Source organism: Eurosta solidaginis, chromosome 1 (genome assembly GCF_040869045.1).
Source record: "Eurosta solidaginis isolate ZX-2024a chromosome 1, ASM4086904v1, whole genome shotgun sequence".
In the NCBI taxonomy this organism is placed as follows: Eukaryota; Metazoa; Arthropoda; class Insecta; order Diptera; family Tephritidae; genus Eurosta; species Eurosta solidaginis.
Genome location: NC_090319.1, coordinates 232099723 through 232119215, shown reverse-complemented (window position 1 = coordinate 232119215; position 19493 = coordinate 232099723). Strand labels below are relative to the sequence as shown.

The window sequence follows — 19493 nt, the reverse complement described above, 5'->3', positions numbered from 1 at the left end:
TGCGCTGATCCGGAATTAAGCAGATCCTACAGGCTGCCGGATTACTGTAGCGTTTTCCAAGCGGAAATATTAGCCGTAACCAAAGCAGTAGAAACCCTGGAAGAGAATAGCTTAAGCTGCAACCGTGTTAACTTTTATATTGACAGTCAAGCAGCAATTAAGGCAATAATCTCGCATAGCACAGCATCTAAATGCGTGTTAGAGTGTAAGCAGTCTCTGGAGAGAATCGGGACAGGGAGAAGCATACATCTATATTGGGTCCCAGGGCATATGGGAATAGATGGGAATGAAAAAGCGGACGAATTAGCTAAAAAGGGCGCATCCCTTGAAGCTTGCTCCGTAGACGTCCCAATTAGATTGGGCGAGATTAAGCGAATGCGAGAGGTGCACATGATCGACCAAGCAGAAAAGGCGTGGGTTCAAGCGCGGGGCTGTAAAGTGTCGAAGATTATGTGTAGGTCTTACAACCTTAGACTAACACAGTTGCTTCTATCATTAAAAAGAGAGGACTGTAGACTCATGACGGGTATTCTGACTGGACACTGCCTTCTGGCGTCACATGCCTTTAAATTAGGCTTGGTCAGTGATAGCAGGTGTAGGAAGTGCGGGTTGGAGGAGGAAACGATCGAGCACGTTCTGTGCTCGTGCCCTGCACTTGCCAGGCTAAGACTCCAGCTATTAGGAGTGATACAGCTGTCAGATCTAGAAGCAGCAAGTGGCTTAAGTCCTAGGAGGCTTCTGGTGTTTGCCAAGAGGACGGAGTTATTTTATAACATAGGTCCTGGTTTTTGATAGGGTTTTTCAGTTTGGTCGTTAAAACAAACTTCTGGTAACACTACGGACTCAATCAGTCTATGTGAGGTCCTCATGGACCGGCCAGTTCAACCTACCTACTATGAAATTAAGGAAACACTTATTCGAATGTAGGAATTTATAATTCAAGCTGAAAGGTTGAGGAAAAAGAGAAAAAACAAATTTTTGGAAAAGGGAATTGATTTACAGTGAATTTTCGCTAACGAAATATTTAAAATTTATTGGAAGAATTCATTTCAAATGAAAAATAATTGTATGAAAAATCTGTAAGAAGTAATTGAATTTAAAATGGCTCAAAAATATGTAAAATCTTAAATGACTTTTCATGGAACCACCGTTTTATATAAAAAAAAATGTATCGTTTGGTTCTTCACGGAACCCACCACTTTATATCAAAAAATATTGTTTAGTTTTTCACGGAACCACCGCTTTATATCAATAAAAAATATTGTTTGATTTTTCACGGAACCACCGCTTTATACCAAAAAAAATATTGTTTGGTTTTTCATGGAACCACCGCTTTATATCAAAAAAATATTGTTTGGTTTTTCACGGAACCACCGCTTTTTATCAAAAAAAATTATCAAATTTATAGGGTGCAGGTACCCTGTTTATCTGTTTCACCAGTCTTATATGGTGAAAATTAGTATTATGTTGGGAAAAGGACGTATTAAAGAAATTTTACCTGAAGTAAGAGAAATTTTAAATGGAAAATTTGTGAGACGAATTTGTAAAATGAATTGATAAATTTTTAAATTACAAATTTGAAAATATGAAAAATTTGGAGAACGTATTAAAGAAATTTTACCTGAAGTAAGAGAAATTTTAAATGGAAGATTTGTGAGATGAATTTGTAAAATAAATTAATAAATTTTTAAATTAGAATTTGAAAATATGAAAAATTTGAAGAAATTGTAAATTTGTAAAATGAGTTGAAAAATTTGAGAAAAAATAAAAATTGCAGATTTGAAAATGTTGATATTTATAAAATGGTTTGAAAATTTTAAAAATTGTTGAAAACTGAGATGCACGCACCGTTTTCGTAAAAAAATCCAAGTGTTTTATATAAACGGACGCACCGTTGTTATCAAAAAACTCCAAAATGTTTTATATAAACGGACGCACCGTTGTAATCAAAAATAATGTATCATAGTTAATGCGGACGCACCGCATTTAATAGAAATTGTAATTTTTAGTATACATATATGTAATAAAACTTGCTGCTATTTATGTTGCTGCTAGCTTTCGTTGCCGACGGTGTTTGCTGCTGCTGGGCTTCGCGGTTGATGGTGTTCTTTACTGCTGAGCTTCGCTGCTGAGGGTGTTAGTTGCTGCTGACGGTGGTACAGTATCTAATGTCATTACCTGGGTGGCGCGGATTTCTTTATGTGCCCATTATGTACATCAGTTACATAATTTATAACTTATAATCATTGTATATGTATGGCCTATGATCGCCATTATTCATATTTTCCGACATTCTTAACGATATAATATTTTTCAGCTTTTTAAGCCAAAATTTTAAACAGCCGCTGCAGAACCAAGCACACTACCTTCGCACCACGTTTTCCACGATACCACTCACCGTTGCTATACCACCGTCAAAAGTCCTGGCACAGCCGCCATGTGAGGTTCCATTTTGGAGCCTCTGAAAAATAATGTTCTTGTGCGCTTTGCAGCCCAACGCACTCCACACCAAACACTTATTTCATGTTAAAGTTTTAAGTTTTAGTTTGTGTTCTTTATTTATGTTGGTTTTTGTTTCTTTGTTTAATAAAATGTCTTTATATTTTTTATCACTATATTTAGCTTGATTTTATTTTTGGTTATACAATTTAATGTTCAAGTTTTTACTTGCACGCACTTCGTCCAAATTTGTAATGATGGCCGCCTTTTCTTTTTCGAGCCAACCTCCCCGTTTCCAACTTGTTTCAATACCTGTTGTCCATTCACAACAGGGTGAGACAAGAAGGCTGCTGTACAGGACTAGTTCTGTCTTTGAGGGGTTAACGCTTAGTCCGGCGGTCTACGCGCAACTACTCAGTTTCCTCAGTGATCCCTGCATGACCGCACTAATCACATTAGGACACAGACCACATACCAGTATTACTACGACATCCGCGTAGGCGACCACTTTAACCCCATCTCTGTTGAGTTGACGAAGTATGTTGTCTATAACACAAAGGCAGACAAGTGCTGACAAGACCCCGCCCTCAGGGGTTCCTTTCCCCGGATGTGCCGTGATCTCACTAGCCCCCAGTTTAGCGCTTATAATACTGGACCGCAGAGCCTTCCCTATCCAGTTTACAATAGGGTCCTTTGTACCGGGTACATGAAGGGGGCCTATTGCTTCCAGCCGGACATTATTGAAAGCTCCCTCTATGTCCAAGAATGCAGCCGGTGGAAATTGCTTGTTTTCGAAGGACGATTCTACCTTTTGGACCACTTCATGTAAAGCGGTCTCTGTTGAGCGGCCCCCGAGATAGGCGCGTTGGGGTGTTGATAGCCCCGAGGTATCCAACCTACCGCGAACGTGAATGTCCAGCAGTTTTTCAAACGTTTTTAGAACTAACGACGAAAGGCTGATGGGTCTGAAATCCTTCGGCTTTTCATGTCCACTCCTATTAATTTTTCGGATAAAGTGCACCCTGTCCCTCTCCAATTCAGGGGCTCATGATTAAGTCGAATGGAGGCTTTAAAGATGTGTTTCATCCAGAGTATCACCAGAGAGCGAGTTTTTTGTAGCATCGCTGGGAAAATACCATCCGGTCCTTGTATGGTGAAAAACTGTTGATGGCCTATTCTATCTTTTTTCCGTTATAAGTTCATTTATTAATCGGAGGGAGGGTATTACACCTGTATACTCTCTCGGTTCCATTTGGCTGGAACTACAGCCTGGAAACTGCGTTTTTACCAGCAATTTCACTGTTTCTGCGGAGCTCCCTGTCCACGATCCATTTTCTTTCCTCAGGAAGGATGGGCAGGAATTTTCTTTCGAGAGAATTTTACCAATTCTCGAAGATTCTTTAGTTGACTCGATAGAAGAGCAAAATTCTTTCCAGCATTCCGTCTTTGCCTTCTGAATAGCTTTTTTATAGCACCGGAGACTATCTTTATACGGTTCCCAGTTTCCATTTGACCGACCCAGGTTGAATAATTTGCGAGTCTCTTTCCTGAGCGTAAAACGGTTGGAATTCCACCAGGGGGGTATGCCTTTATAATAAAACTAGTTGGACAAGCTAACCGGAGGGCAGACCCTAAGGCCTTCTCCAGCTTGCTATTGTTAGCATCAAGGTCCTCCACTGATGAAATTTCCTGTGCAGAAGCCTAGCTTATTTCCTACCACTTTGACCAACCTTCGTCAACTGGTCCTCTTTGGATTACATTATGGCAGATATTGAATAGTATCCTCCTGTGGTGAGAAAACGGCTGACTATCTGATACCCTCCAGCTGTCTACCCGAACATTGCTGTTACCGCTTAGTAGCGTGACTTCCAACACCTCCTCCCACCCGTTGAATGTGCCCGTGGTTAGAAATACAAAGGTGGGTGTGTTTCCCCGATTACACACTACTAGGTCAGTATTAATAATAAAATGGGAAAGTGACTCACCCCGAGTGTTGATTTCTTTACTTCCCCATAGGGAGTGCCTGGAATTGGCATCACATCCCAGCACAATGTTAGCAGATCTCCAGTCCTGCATCAAGGCTCGGACCTCCTCCGGTGGAGCGTTCCTGTCATGTGGCATGTAGCAAGAAACAATTTGTATGCTGACTCCGTTAGCTGTCTCTAGCGAACTCGTTGTCAGATCCGAAGAGCTGTGACAAGAAACAAGAAAAACATTGTAGTTAGATTTTACCAGAACGCATGTCCTAGGCTTCAGAGTATCCCTTTATTGAGAGCAAGGGCTATATCAACGTCTTCTTCCAGTAGGAAGACGGCAAGTTTGTCCGAGTTAGGCCAGCCTAGAGTGGTGGAGGTTGATTTGGACAACCTTTAGACCCCTTGGAATTATTGGGGTCCAGGTTATTGGTCGGCGAGCTGTAAGTCCTCCAGGCGCTTGTTAGCATAATCAACCTCATCCGTTTCTTTCTCCTCCTCCTAAGAGACCGGAGGATTTTCACCTTGGCGCGCCGCACGCCAAAATGGAGGGTGAAGGTCGCTTTGTCAACCGGAGTAATGCTGTCCTCTGATAGAGGAGCACGAAAGAGAGGCTGTTCCGCTGCGATTCCTCTGCCTTGATGACTACCCAGGCCTCCATGAGCACATCGCCGTTGTGGGCCCGCAAATACTTCAACAGCGTCCCGCTTAATCCCTAGGCCCACCCAGACCTCCCCTAGGGCCAGCGCGCACTTCTCCAGGAAGTCCTTGGACTGCTGGTCCTCGCATTTAACCACCCGGTAACCGCGAACAACCTCCGCCAAGTCGAAGGAGGGGAGATTACCCTCCGGGTTGGCCTTGACAAAGTCAATGACCATCTGAGACAGCCTTGCCTCTAGTTCCCCCACTTTTCCAAGACGGGCTTGCCACTGTTGGTGGTCGCATCCACTAGCGGAACTTGTAGGTCACACCGAACCATTTCTGAGAAAGTGTTGGCCCCTCCCAGCGCTCCGTCTGATATAGAGGCGTTATCACCGGTAATTTTACTCCTCTTTGAGGTACTAGGGGCCTCTTCTATAGACCGATTCTTCTTTGAGGTGCTTGGGGCCTCTTTCAGAAACCGATTCCTTTTACCGGCGGTGGTCCTGTTCTCGGCTTCCAAGTACGCCCTGTACTCGTCCACCACCGCTTGGAAAATAACACGGTCTTCCGCATCCTTGGGATGGACGGTACCATAAGCCCTGTTCCACTCTATCCTATCCAGGACAGATAGAGCTACTTGATACCGCCTACTCCCAAATAGTGCCTTGGACCGTGCCTTACTAGCTGTATCCCGCTTCTTCCTAGCAGCGGTCTAAAATTGTTGATTGCGTGGCGGAGTACCGTTGCCCACAGTACTTTTCCCGCCACGTGTTGCGTCAGTCTCTTGACTTGAAGATAGGAACTCCACATCCGTGGGGTCCCTCTTTCCGAGTCTAGGTCCGTCAGTTTTGCCGTCCCCTACCCCGGTCCTAGATTCCGTCCTTGTTACCGTCTGTGACGTCGTTGTCGTCAGAGTCTTAGTCATATTGTCGTCCGTGTATTTGTTTTCTTTTTTAATTTGTTATCGTTATTTGTTGAAAAGTTCATGTTTTGATCCTACGAGTATGCACGGAAAGGGTTGGTCACTCGTCCGCAGAGCCGGCATGCGTAGAGAAGGCACTTGTACCTCCGACCTTGCCCGGGCATCGGAGGGGACCGTTCGAGACCAGCTACTCAATATCCACCCGCTGGCCATTCAGCCCTCTGCACGGGTACCGCAACACCTTTGCTTAGGGTGGTGGGATTGGGTATGTACCGGGATGGGAAAAAAGACAGGAAGTAGGTTTTGCGGTGTGGGAAAAGAGGTCACCGCTCGAATTCACCGCCGAAGCGTTACCAGGTGTCACCACGAGGAGGCTCCCCCATACCGCGGGGCAGGGTGCTAAACAGCTACGAGTCGACGCTTTGGGGTGGCGCTGGTGTGTGCAAAACGCAACACCCCCATAAATGACACCAAGCACTGTTAATATAACAACAACATAGGAAGTAGCTGGAATCCTCCAGTGCCTCCACATTAGTAACTTCTTTGGGTTGTCCCAGTTTTCTTTATAGGTGTTTATGGAATTTGGTGCAATTTTTTGACCTAGGGTTTATAAAGGTCGCTTACATCCCTATTCTCTTTAGGGAGATGCTGAAGCTAATATACCCAAGATCGGAGAAGTATGGTCTATCCAAGACCATCCAATCATAGCTTGATATAGGTTCAGAGGTCAATGTAATATCAAAAACATTCCTGGATGTCCGACCAACATATGTAGAGATACTACCTCTATTTGCTATGTGCAAATTGCTTTGCAATGTGAAAAAAAATGGAGACCCTCCTCTATAATTTGTATCTCCTCCGCCCCACGCATTGAGGTCCGCATTTGCATTCCAGCTTATGAACAACTACGTGCCTCCTCTTCCACTAGCTTCTTGCTCTCCGCCAGTGGCGCCTTCGCAGCAGAATGCCAGAGTAAATGCCTGCTTATTCTTCCGCTCGACGGTCACCACTACGAGGTCGTCAGTAGTGTAATTAGAATCGTCTATTTTTCCTTACCATGACTGAAACCTTCTTTTGATGACGCGTAGTGAGCACCCAATGGGCGTGCGCTGACATATGCCGAAATACTGTTTCGATCAAACAGCACCACAGTCAGTGACTGCTTCCCCACTAGAGGTTTACGCCGATCACTTTATCGGCGGCGGCGGCGTAGGCTCTATTATATACAGGCGGCGGCGGCGTAGGCGGCGCGCCGGCGTACGCCGGTGTTCTTACTTTAAAAGCTTGATTTTTCTATTTAAAAAAATAATATTTAGGAAAGGTTATGTTTGTATGTATTTAAGGAAATCAATGTGTTGGCCATTTCGGAAACATCCAGGGTTTTTGCATCAAAATCTCGCAGACCGTTCAAAAATTTTCAGGAGTAGCTCCTTGCGAAGGGATTGTCCCTCGTTCGCATGCTCCAAAGAGGCTTCGAACCTAACCCCGGTCTTTGGAATTGGTACTGCTGCGTCTGCTGAAAAGAAATAGAGATACATAAAATAGTCACACTTTTGCCTGTATATCTCGTGCAAAGCGTAGTTTCACCTAGGGTTAACTCCTAATAATCGTCGCGAACACAATTTCTTTAAATCATTTGTCGCTCCTTGGCGGTCACGCATAAAGGCGACTTAGGGTTGCTATGAATGGTCTATTAATACTCATGACTACCGTGACACAGGGCGCCTCCAGCTTTTTCGGCTGTTTTTGTGAGCTAAAATTTCCGATGTGCGAACAGTAGGAATCCCTACCACCAGTCGCTACCACGCCTCCTGAACCTCACGCCATATACCAGTACAGAAGATATACGCCTGCGACTTCGAACTCATACCTTCGTCGACGTCACTTTCCTAGAAGCTCTAGGTGTAGCTCCGAAGACTTTCCAACGGATGCTTTTGTTGCGCCATGCTACCGAGCTACACTTTGAAACGTTAGGGAGTAACTATTCGGCCAAAGATGCCGCCCTCGAAATCATAAGCAGTCTAAGTGGATGTCATTGCGTCATAGGTGAAAATCCGTATAATCCTCGGCGCATCTACATAATTAAAATTTTACAATGACCCTGGATAAAATTTTTAAAATGTAGACCAAAGATTGCAGACGTTTGTGTTCACAACATTGATTTCAATAGTCTTCGTTAAATCAAATTTAGAATGAAAGTCGACGGATTTTAAGTTGAAAGTTGTTAACTACTGTTTTCCGGCCTTACGATATAGGAGCTCATTATGGATGACCGCGTAGCTTCAGTTTTCAGACAAGTTCGACTGTCCACTACGTTAGGGTAGTATCACACACGGTCATTAGTTCCACTGTCTTGGGAAAGCTTTTGCTTCACCACTTTGAGTGTTCTTGCGAAGGACAAAGCCTCACCTGGTAGATATATGTGCCTACGTATTCACAATTGTAAAAGGAGCCGTAACGTGTAGGTGATATTTAAACTTGGTTGATAGGCTATAATCAATGTGATTCACTCCAAGGGACTAGTTTTGGATAAGGCCGCCAACTTTAGGAAATGTCAAACCGGGAGACTTGGGTGTTGAAGGATGAAGTGTGAAAATCAAAATTAACATTTCAGACGCTATTGTATAGTTTCGCAAATAAACAACAGATGTTTGAATGTAAGCCCAAGCGATTTTTCAAACCCTTCTCATATGTACATATATCCTCAACTTAAGTATGAGGTAAGAATAATTTCAAAGGAGTGTTTATGCCCCTAGAACCTACTAAAGGATTTTGCATCACTGATATCGCTTATTCTTGAGGACAGTTTAAAAACATGTTCGCCTTGGGTCATTTTATTTGAATTAATTGTTCATTATTAATTTTTTCAAAAATGTAAAGTGAGCATATAAATTTATTATATAACTTTTCTTTTAGTATTTTGTTTTAATAACTTGCTGAATTGGGTGATGGAAAGTCCGTGTTAAGCTGACATCGAAAGCGCCTGTTATTTTAAATAACTTTTGAATAGTTATAAAGAGATAAATTTCGCAATTAGTTTCTTATAACTGGCAGTGATGGGCATCCGTTGATACCACTTTCGACCATATCCGACCAATTTTCGACATGAAAAAGAAATGGCCTAAACAGTCTTAAACGAGCAGAAAATATAGTAACGCGCCGGACGCCGCGCCGCGACGCCGATATTTTTGACATTCGGCGGCGCCGTGCGAAAAACGACCAAAATCGGCGGCGGCGGCGGCGGCGGCGTTTATCGGCGGCGTATATCTCTATTCCCCACATCACTTATTCCTAGGGAACAGCCGGAAACCTAAAATTAGCTAATTTTGCCCTCCGAGGGAGCAGGAGTCTTGGCGTCATCTCCCCTTGGTTAATCTCCTAATTCCACATCCAAGGGTGGCACATCGCTACTTTCGAGGTAGTTACTGTTGGGCTATTGAAGCACATCTCTCCTGCAACCTTGAACCCACTTGCCTTGTCCATGCGGCTGGAAACCAGACTTGTTGCCTTCGGCCGAACGTTGTCTCTTTATCCTTACGCTCGAATATTCTTGTTGCTTGTAACGTTGCAATACCGAGGGTTTCTCGCAGCAAACCTATTGAACTGGCATCGATCTACTTCTACCGCCTGACGAGCTCACTCTAAGTGCTCACTCTCGAGTTCTGTTAGGTCGACCACTGCACTCAAACGTTGGACAATTCTTAGTGCTGCAGGGCACTGCGAGAGTGCTCCTTTACTCCCTCTGATTCGTAGGCACCTTCACTCTACTTCTCCGTTTGGACTCGTATGCTTTTCCATCACGGAGTTGATTCTTTACTACTTTCGCTCCCCGAGTCCCTGGCATCGCTTATAGCGATTTTGTCTTCTTTGGCTTGCGACACCGTCCACCCTCTCTCGCATTCTCCTTATTAAAATAACATCTTCAGTCATTCATCCTGGTCGTATGACGTCCTGTCCGAAAGGGCCGGGTCAGCAATCCAATATTAAACATGGGAAAGATAACGGTGTGCTACAGCAGCGCACCTTGCTATGGTAAGCTATCAATACTTTTTTAGGTGAGCGGATATCGGGAAGGCTCCATTATATATGCCCTGACTGCAAATCATCCAATAGGCATTGGACACCGACATCTCGCCACCCTCATATGAGGCAGAACGGCGTAGGTGTAAGCTAAACCACTCCGCCTCATAGTCGGACGATATAGCTTTCGAGTCAGTCCTCACACCATTGACAAGGTGCCTACACTAATGGGGCCGAAATTTAAACAATTGCAAGTAAAGTACATTGAACAATCAAAATGTATCCACAATAGTCCATCAATTGTTTCGAAGGTACTTATTCACTAGAAATTGGAGATAGGCCAAAAAGTTCAACCTAAGAGAAAAAAAAGTGAAGGCGAACACTTATCCGGGAGGGCTTCGCGATGGGGGTGAAAGAGTTTATCGGTTGTCAAGTCAAAACTAACGAAAAATGCATGTTATTGCACTTTCAGCACACAAAAAAAAAAAACAAAAAAAAACAATACGCACATAGATACCCTCCTTAATAACTATATAAAAATACTAGAAAACCTGGTAAGACGACAAACTTGTTTGGTTTATCGACACTTCGATTAGCAGGTCGCGTGCTAGTAGTCCACTTATTACTACCATTATCGTAAGACAAACACCTCTTGACTTTCGGCAGATCTGGTCTTTTGCAGCGGAAGAGAATATATTTACCTTCAGTGAAACCTGTCAGTGTGTCGCCATTTTCATACCAAAAGCGATCGCCAACACGTGTTCTATAGAATTGTTCAGTAAGAATGCAAAGAAATGTGGGACCAGCAAGTGCACCCGCAACGTGCGCCTCAACTGCGCCGCCAACAGTAAGATCTACATCTTCGTAGCCAGAATATAAGGTTTTCATTTTCTCAATTATCTGCAAAGAAAAACGAACACTTTTATCGTAATCATAACTAGTAAATAAAATGTTACATACATAGCCATCAATAAGATCACGATAATCATCCCAGCTGCTAGCACGTCCAAGGCCGCAAAACTCTCTCATGTCATTGTAAGATGCCAACCCATGATCCCGGTTTCGTTGAATATCGATAGCGCGTAGATCGCTGCCAAAAGGTCTATTTCGTCTCAATAAAAAGTGCTTTATCTGTATTATATAAGAATCATTAGAGATTTATAGTCGGCTTGAATTCAAAACTCTATATCAACAAAAACCACTTCTTAGGAGAGCAAAGAAATAGCTTTGAATAATATGTTGCAATGTTCTAATAATGTGAAGTGATAAAAAGAATCATCACGTTTTCATACCAGTTTTTATCCAAGCGTAAACTTGTACACAAGGGTGTTTTAACTTTGATTGGATAACGGTAGAACGAAATAGAACGTAATGGCATAGAGGAATCGAAATATATATATTGCAACGAATTTACAGCAAACCCTCTTATTTGCAACCTTCTGCTAATTTCGAATCACTAAACTGTTGAATAAATAACTCCAATATTTAATAATGCAAAAGGGCCTTTATTCAAGTACTTTCAAAATAACTCTTCTATTGCTCGACACACAGTGTGCTTAATCGAAACTGATTCTCGCGCCTCTAGTGTTGGTGCTTGTAACGACAGCCTGTCTTCATGCTGGCTGAAATGGGTGACAGCGTGTATATGTGTCTATGTGTTTATGTGTTTTGTGTCCAGGTCCGTGCCTTAGTCGCAATGTTGCCATTAACATAATATTAACATAATAACATTAACATTGACAACATTGTACTTTTAGTGAACACAATGTTGCAACGGAAATAAGATGTTGCGCTTGGCATCATGTTGTTATAATAAGTAAAATTTCACCATGTTGCTAACATCCTAGCAGCCTTGACGAATGATATGTAACTATGTGTTTGTTCTGTTCTGGTGTGTATGGGGATGTGTATTTCTGCAAGGCTATGAGCGTGTGAATGCATCAGTGTGAGCGGTCAAGGCACGGACCAAATGTATCTGCGTAGGTGTTCGTTTTGTGGAGCGGTAAGCGTGTGAATGTATGAGTGCCTGATTGTATAGATGGAAAATACGGGAAAGCCGAAAATAAAGTTTGGCATGTGATAGTAAAAATTTTCCGTTTCTGGATAACGTTCTTTGCCACGGCGGTGGCTATAAATGGGCATCAAGCTAGGCAACGGGCAAACGTTTTTTTGTAACAGTGCCCAGTGCAAATGAAGTGAAGTGTGAAAAAAAAGAAAAAAAAAAAATTAAAAAGGTGTGAAGTGCCAAGTTAGCAAGACCTTTTCAAAAGGTTTAAAAGTTTTTAGTGCGCGTTATTTAAAGGCATCAGAAAAGTCCTGGAAAAGTTTTTAGCGCGCGGAGTTGCGAGGCCTACTCACACCCTGATCCGGCAGTTTCCATTGGGATCCCACCAACAAAATTTATAATACCAGGTAAGTGTAACCTTTCTGTGTTTTAACTCTCTCTCCCAACCTGGCATGCCCACTGGAAAGTTGGCTTCTATATAGCCTAGTTTCCAAGCAAGCCAAAAGGAAACTTGCATGCATGGCTCCACACCCCCATACATATACGTATATATGTATACAGGTGAGGAAATAAACCAAATTGGTGGCGGTCAACACAACAACAACAACTACCACGCACTACACTAAAATTTTAATTTTTTAGCGCACCCCACAACAACAACCACTATAGCATTTTTATATTGGCGATATACGGCCGCAACAACGACGACAGCATTTTTTTTTATATTGGCGGCATAACGCTCAACAACAACTACACCATTTTTGTTATATTGGCGGCGCAACACCAACCATAACCGGTATTCATTTTTTTTCTTGGCGACATACCGCCCAACAACACTACAACAACGTTTCTATATTCGCGGCATAACGCTCAACAACAACTACACCATTTTTGTTATATTGGCGGCGCAACACCAACCACAACCGGTATTCATTTTTTTTCTTGGCGACATACCGCCCAACAACACTACAACAACGTTTTTATATTGGCGGCATAACGCTCAACAACAACTACACCATATTGCATATTGGCGGCATTCCGGCCAACAACAATTATCACGCATCCAAAAGCACTACATTACATTTTTATTTTTACCGGCGTGCACCACACCAACAACAAAAACAACAAATTATTCGTATTGGCGGCATACCGCCCAACAACAGAATCACCTACAAGGACTTGGAACTTTACACATAACATCTTTCACTGGCGGAGTTGAGCCGCAACAACAACAGCAAAAACACGATAAAATTTTACATCGATAGCAATTTGCACCGGCGACATTGGGCGACCACAAAGCTGGTAGCAACATTTGTACAATTTTGGGCCGGCGCATGTAGTCCTGGTAACCTAAACAACAGCAAACACTGGCGGAGGGAGGAGCTGTTCCGGAATCACATTTGGTCATAGTATTATGTTTGTATATATTTATATATTATAATATTTTTTTTATATTTTTTTATTTAAATACTATCATAGAGGGCATAATCTTCGCAAGGAATGGGCAAAACGGTCATTTCGTTACCGGGGCAAAGCATTTTGTTGTTAGGAGATATATAGTTCTTTTTAGAGCTTAACTCCAGATTTCAGGAATTAATGGTGGTACTCCTGCCTCCATCCCTTTTCTTTTTGTTCTACATTATCTTTTTGTGTTATTTTTTCTCGGTTTGACAGTTCTTTTTCTTTATCTTTTGGTGCATTTATCTTCTACCATATACACATTTCTTTATTCACACATGTTTTCTGCTACCTATGGTAGCACTGCACCAACAAAAGAAAACATTTTTTTTCTAAATATTTGATTTTCACTTTTTTTATCTGTTTTCTTTAAGAATTATTGGGAAAACCAATTCCAACATACCTTTTCTTTGCCACCCCGAGATTATACACAATAGTGTGCCCTCCGCACCAAAGAATTTTTTTGATTACACATTTTTAATTTTTATTATTAATTTTTGCGTTTCACCATCACGCGGGCAGCTTTGATACTACCAAAGCACTCATTATCAAAGATCACCAGCGAGTGATCTTGGCTGAGTGTTTGAGGGTGGCTATTTTGAGAGTGGTCATAGGTACATATGTATGCTTGAGTTTTTTTTTGTTTCAGCTACTCAACTGTGGCGGCGCCGTTGAATAAGAAGAATAACTTGGTGAGTGTTTTGAGTGAAACACTAAAATTTAACAAAATACACCCGTTTAGTTGTATGTACCTGTGTTAGCACAGAAAAATAAAAGCAGATTGCAACGAACATATGTACATGCATGAAAAACGTCGCAAACGTACATTTGCACTTACATACATACCTTTGGTTTTCATAAACATATAAATTATTTTGCTTTGATGACCTACTTTTGCGTTGTACATATTTGATCTTATGTTTACTTGATCGGTTGCGGTAGGTCAGGGATTAGGGTACTTGCATTTTTTTTTGTTCGCCCTCTTATTTTATTTTGTTTGAATTTGTATCTTTAGGATTTAGAATCCTTAGCTCCTATTAATAATATTGCATTAGGGTGGCCCTAAAAGTTTTAACTTTTTTTCTATTTGAGATCAGACACTTGGTCTATTCGTCGTAAGTATTTTGTATTTAATTGAATTCAGAATCAATTGAATTGAATTTGCAATGTTAATTAGCAATAAAGTTTAGCATTAAATTTAAGCATTTTTTTTTTTTATTTTATTTTTGAGTAAATAGAAACTTTGCAAGTGATCCTAGTAGCTAAACCTTTTGAAATCATTGTCACATTATTTTGTATTAAACTTTCAGTTTAAAGTTCTTTTTTTAGAAATCATTGAACTAGTAGTAGGGTGGTGTTTGCTAATTTGTAAACCAAGAACTTTGTAAATAAATTATAAGAATAATGTTTGGATGAAATTTGAATATATTCATTATGCAGGGCTAGGTTGACAATATTTGGTGTTGGCGCTGCGCTTGTGCGGGTCAAGTTTAGGTGAGGGTGAGTAGTAGGGAAATGTCTTGTTGACGGACGGAGGGACTTATGTCAGGTTTGGGGGAACTGTAAGTTAAATAGGAGTCAGCACAGTGCCCATGGTGCAGTGCAAGTTGCACTGCAGAGGGAGGGTAGACTCCACCTGACAATACAGGCCTTCATCCCCCTTTTTCCCCCTCTTAACTCTGCCCCTCACGTTTATTTCTATTTGTTTCAGCTTTTCTCTCCTTTATATACACATGCAGGTATGAACCTTTTTTTTGTTCATGTGGCTGCGGGTGAGGTCGGTGGTGTAATACCCCGCCCAAGAGGACGAGCTAGCCTGGGCCCGCAAGCATACCTGCTTGCCGCCGCTCCTCACCACCCAAAACGTCAGCCACGTAACAATGGCGCCCAACGTTAATAGCCCGATCACCTTGCTTAGCTTTTGTCTTTCCATTTTTTTTTTACCTTTTTGATCCAAGTCATTTTTAAATTAGTAGTCTGTTTTACATTATTTTTATTATTTTTTTTTTTTCTCTGATTTTCATTAATTTATCAAGTTCGCTCCTATTTCTTATTTAACCTTTTTAGTTTACAAAAATTTCTTTCAGTTTTTTTGCTTTGTATTCCCAACGATAAATAGCCCGATAATCTTGTTTATTTCCCACATTTTTCAAGTAACTCTATTTTCCACTATTCTTTAATCTTCCCACTTTTCTTCCAGATTTCCTTCCTTTATTTTCCCATGTTCCATCCAAACCCAATCCCTATTTCCGTCTTTTGACAGGACAGGGACCGTCATGATGGCAACGTCGTTTGGGTTCGCCTGGCGGACAAGTGTCATCATGACAATGAGATAGGGATTAGCGAAGTGCTCATACCAGGGTTCCTTCTTCGGGTTCTTGCAATTTGACTAAGTGATACCTGGTATGACACTCAGCTAGAAGACGGACGTTAGCAGGGGGTCGTGGCGAGCTGTTTAAGCTAGCTTACCGGGAGTCCAGCACTGCCGGTTAGTGAAGTTTGCAGTCGTCGCCACGATAGTTAGGAGAAGAGGTGTGGCATCCACCCTTAGGGACTAGTTCTCGAGCGTGATGTGCCACACTTCCACGGACAGCACGACGAACCAGACCTTGAGGTACTTAGTTACGGACGAACATACTGCCTTCACCGAACCTTCGCCAAGGCAGCACCAAAAACACCAAGACATATATATTCAAGTTCAGTTAACCCATTTTCAACCATTAAGTTCGATACTTTTAAATTTTTAGTTTTATTTATTATTATTTATATTTTTTTTTGGTTGTGGGTTATTTCTTAACCATTAAGATTATTTTCAAAAAGTGCTCACGTTAATTTTTGGAAAGTTTGGAGTTTTTCTATTTTTTGTTATAGTGTTTTTGCTTTTAGTTTTTTTGTTGCATTATTTTATTTTCTACATTTATCTTATACATCCATACATTGCCGGATATTCATATTATTATTATTTTTATTTTTTTTTTTTGCCAATTTTTACACGCAACTATAGGGGTTGAAATTAATTTTGGTTTTAATTAATTTCGATACTTGAATTTTTTCTAGTATATATACTAGAAAAATATTTTTTTTTCGTTTTAAACCTGAGTTTCGTTTACCCTTAAGATACACATATACACATTACCTGGATTTTTACACACACACATATATATACGCATACATACTAAATTTAATTGTTTTATATATATGGTTTTCATATTGTGTTTTTTTATATATTAGTTGTTATTATAAGTATATTTGGTTATTGGGATTTGCAGTTGGCCCTAACTATATCCATCATATCCTTGCTTGCTTCATATTTTTTCATTATTTACATCTTTGGGAGTATTTTCAAATAAATACTTACATACATATCTTCTTTGAAAACTTTCCCTTTTATTTGCTTTGTTGGGGTTTCATAACTTTTGTTACTTTTCGCGTTTAGATTTTTTCTGGTCAATTTTTTTTTTTCACATTCCGACAGTGGATTTCGGAGAAGGAAGTCGAAAATAGAGTTGTTGGGGAATTGATTATCCTCGACTCCCAGAGGCGTCTAACTAGGAGCCGCGCGCGAGCCCTAGAAAACCAAGTAGTTGGTTCGGTTTTTAGCCAAATTGACACGGGTACACCGAGGCCCGTTGACTTTGTCCCTACAGACTACTTTAATAGGTGTGCGTCGCGGATCTTCGGAACTTTTGGCCCTGAACGTCCAATTAGGGTCCCTTTCGTGAACGTGGTGTCGTTAAACGAGTCCGAAAATAGTTTGAACTTCTCAAAAAAGGTCGATTTGGTGTGCCAGATGTCGAATAGTGAGGACGTGGGTGGCCGGGGGGCCAGTGTTTCTGCAGTGAACGCACCGCCAACGGCTTCCGGTGGCCTTGGTGTTCCCCGCGCTGACGCTACGGAAAATGAAACCAATGTTGAACAGCTGAGCGGAATGATAGCGATGATGGCGCAACAACAAGATTTGGTGGTGCAAATGGCGGGTGAAGTGCGGAGCATCAAGACCAACGTCGATCATCTTGGTGGTCGCGTGGCAGAGGTGGAGGCATCCAGCCACGCGGTGGGACATCGGTCCGCTGTGGCATCCACGCCCGAGCCTCAGAACCAGAGGGGGGAAACTACTGCTCGCGACGGTACGCCGAATACTAATCGGGCTGCCGAGCGAGACGGTGGTAACCCTCCAAGGTGGAAAAAATTGGATTTGGAAAAGTGGCACATCAAATTCGATGGGACAAACAAAGGAATGAGCGTCGAAAGCTTCGTATGCCGGGTAGAGAGAATGCGGGAACAACACAACATCTCCTACTACCTGTTATTCACAGACTTTCACTGTCTGGTTTCCGGCGGTGCCTTGAAGTGGTATTGGCAGGTGCTTGAAGACCATTCCGATGATCCCGATTTTGGGTATTTTGGTCTGAAAGCAGAACTGCTAAGTCACTTCAAGTCCGCCGAGTCAGACTACGAAATCATCCGTGAGATAATGGAAAGGAAACAGCAACCCGCAGAAGCTTTCGACGACTTTTATAGCGGAGTCCACAACTTGACGTTCCGTTTGCGGAAGAGGATCCCTGAGAGGGCCAACTTGACCTTCGCCATAAAAATGGACTCGTTGGCGGAGCTCAATGCGGAATGCAAGAGAGCCGAAAAACTCATCAATGAAAATAAGAGCAGGTCTAAAGTGGTCAGCGAGCTAGGCTTCGAGCTTCCCGAGCAGTTAGGAGAATCAAAAATAGAAGCTTTTGATAGGAAGCCTCAACGTCCACCCCAACACCAATCTCAACCTCAACATCAACTCCCCACAAATCCCAATAGTGTTCGTCCTTCCGTTAGTCCCGCGTCCAAGCCCACTGTCAACTCCTTTTGTGCTTCTCCCTTCCACTTAATGTTTTGTTTTTCGTGTGGTATGCCAGTGGATCACTTTGTGAAAAACCCGGCAGGAGCACAAAAACCAAATAAATGTTCGTCCTCGTTCCACAATATGGTATGTTTTGCGTGTGGAAGTGATTCGTCCTTTTGTGTTTTTAAACCGAAGCAGGGAAACCCCAGGCTGGCGGAGTTGACCGGGGACTTCAGCCAGAAGACAGGCAACCCGGCAGCACAACTGTAAAGATTTTGAGTAGGGAAGAGGGAGATAAAAGAGTTGAAAAGATAGAGGGAAAGTTGAAAAAGCGCGAGGTAAAAAGCTTACACCAGAGAAAGGTAGAATATGAAGAAGCTAGGAGAAGAATTTTTTGTGAAACAATAGATATTAATAGAAAGAACAGAAATTTTACGAAGATAGAGAAAATGAGGGAAAAGAATAAATATTTTATAAGGTTGAAGAATAAAATAGTTTCAAAAATTGTTACAGTGAAAGGAGATAATAGGTTTTTCGCCAAAACAAATATAGGAGGTCACGAGGTCCTGGCTCTCTTGGACTCAGGGGCGAGTGCCAGCTGATTAGGAAAGGACGCATCTGCACTCCTTCGGGAAAGAAGCCTCGATTGTGCCAATCAGGGGCCAAAATATCCGAACCGCGAACGGGGAGGAAACCGCCGTGGTAGGGGTCATAAAGTTACCAGTCGTGTGGGATAATACGACCAGAGAATTGGAGTTTTTGATAACTCCTGATCTGCAACAGGAAGTATATTTTGGGATAGACTTTTGGCAGTCCTTTGGTATGAGTGTTGTGAGTAAAGGTATGAATGGGAATCTGTGTCCAAGTGTTGCCAGTGTGGCGGAGCTTGTACCCGCCGAGGGTGACTTGTCTTTCGATGCCGTGCAACACGTTTTAACGACGGAACAGCATAATATGTTGGAGCGTGTGAAGGCCAAATTCCCGTCCTTCGCGGTACTGGGGTTAGGCCGGACAGACAAAGAGGAACACGTCATCGAGGTGGTGGATGAGAATCTGCCAGTCAAGCAACGCCACTATCCAATATCACCAGCCATACAAAAATTAATATATGCAGAGTTGGAGAGGATGTTAGGCATGGGAGTAATAGAGGAGTCCAACAGCAGCTGGAATTCACCGGTCTCCTTGGTCATTAAAGGAACAAAG

General features: G+C 42.2%; 1 protein-coding gene across 4 annotated transcripts in view; it reads right to left on the bottom strand.

Moving 5' to 3' along the window:
* The window catches only part of Pxd (Peroxidase), a 1822298-nt gene that overhangs the window by 555481 nt on the left and 1247324 nt on the right, over positions 1-19493 (bottom strand). For 3 of the 4 annotated variants that reach the window (XM_067760232.1, XM_067760233.1, XM_067760231.1), the window contains 2 exons: positions 10957-11127; positions 10698-10896 (listed from right to left, as the gene is read on the bottom strand). In XM_067760232.1, the coding sequence (XP_067616333.1) occupies positions 10698-10896; positions 10957-11127 (370 nt within the window). Of the gene's footprint in view, positions 1-4424; positions 4631-10697; positions 10897-10956; positions 11128-19493 lie in introns of all 4 variants that reach the window. The other variant, XM_067760234.1, reaches the window with a different exon arrangement.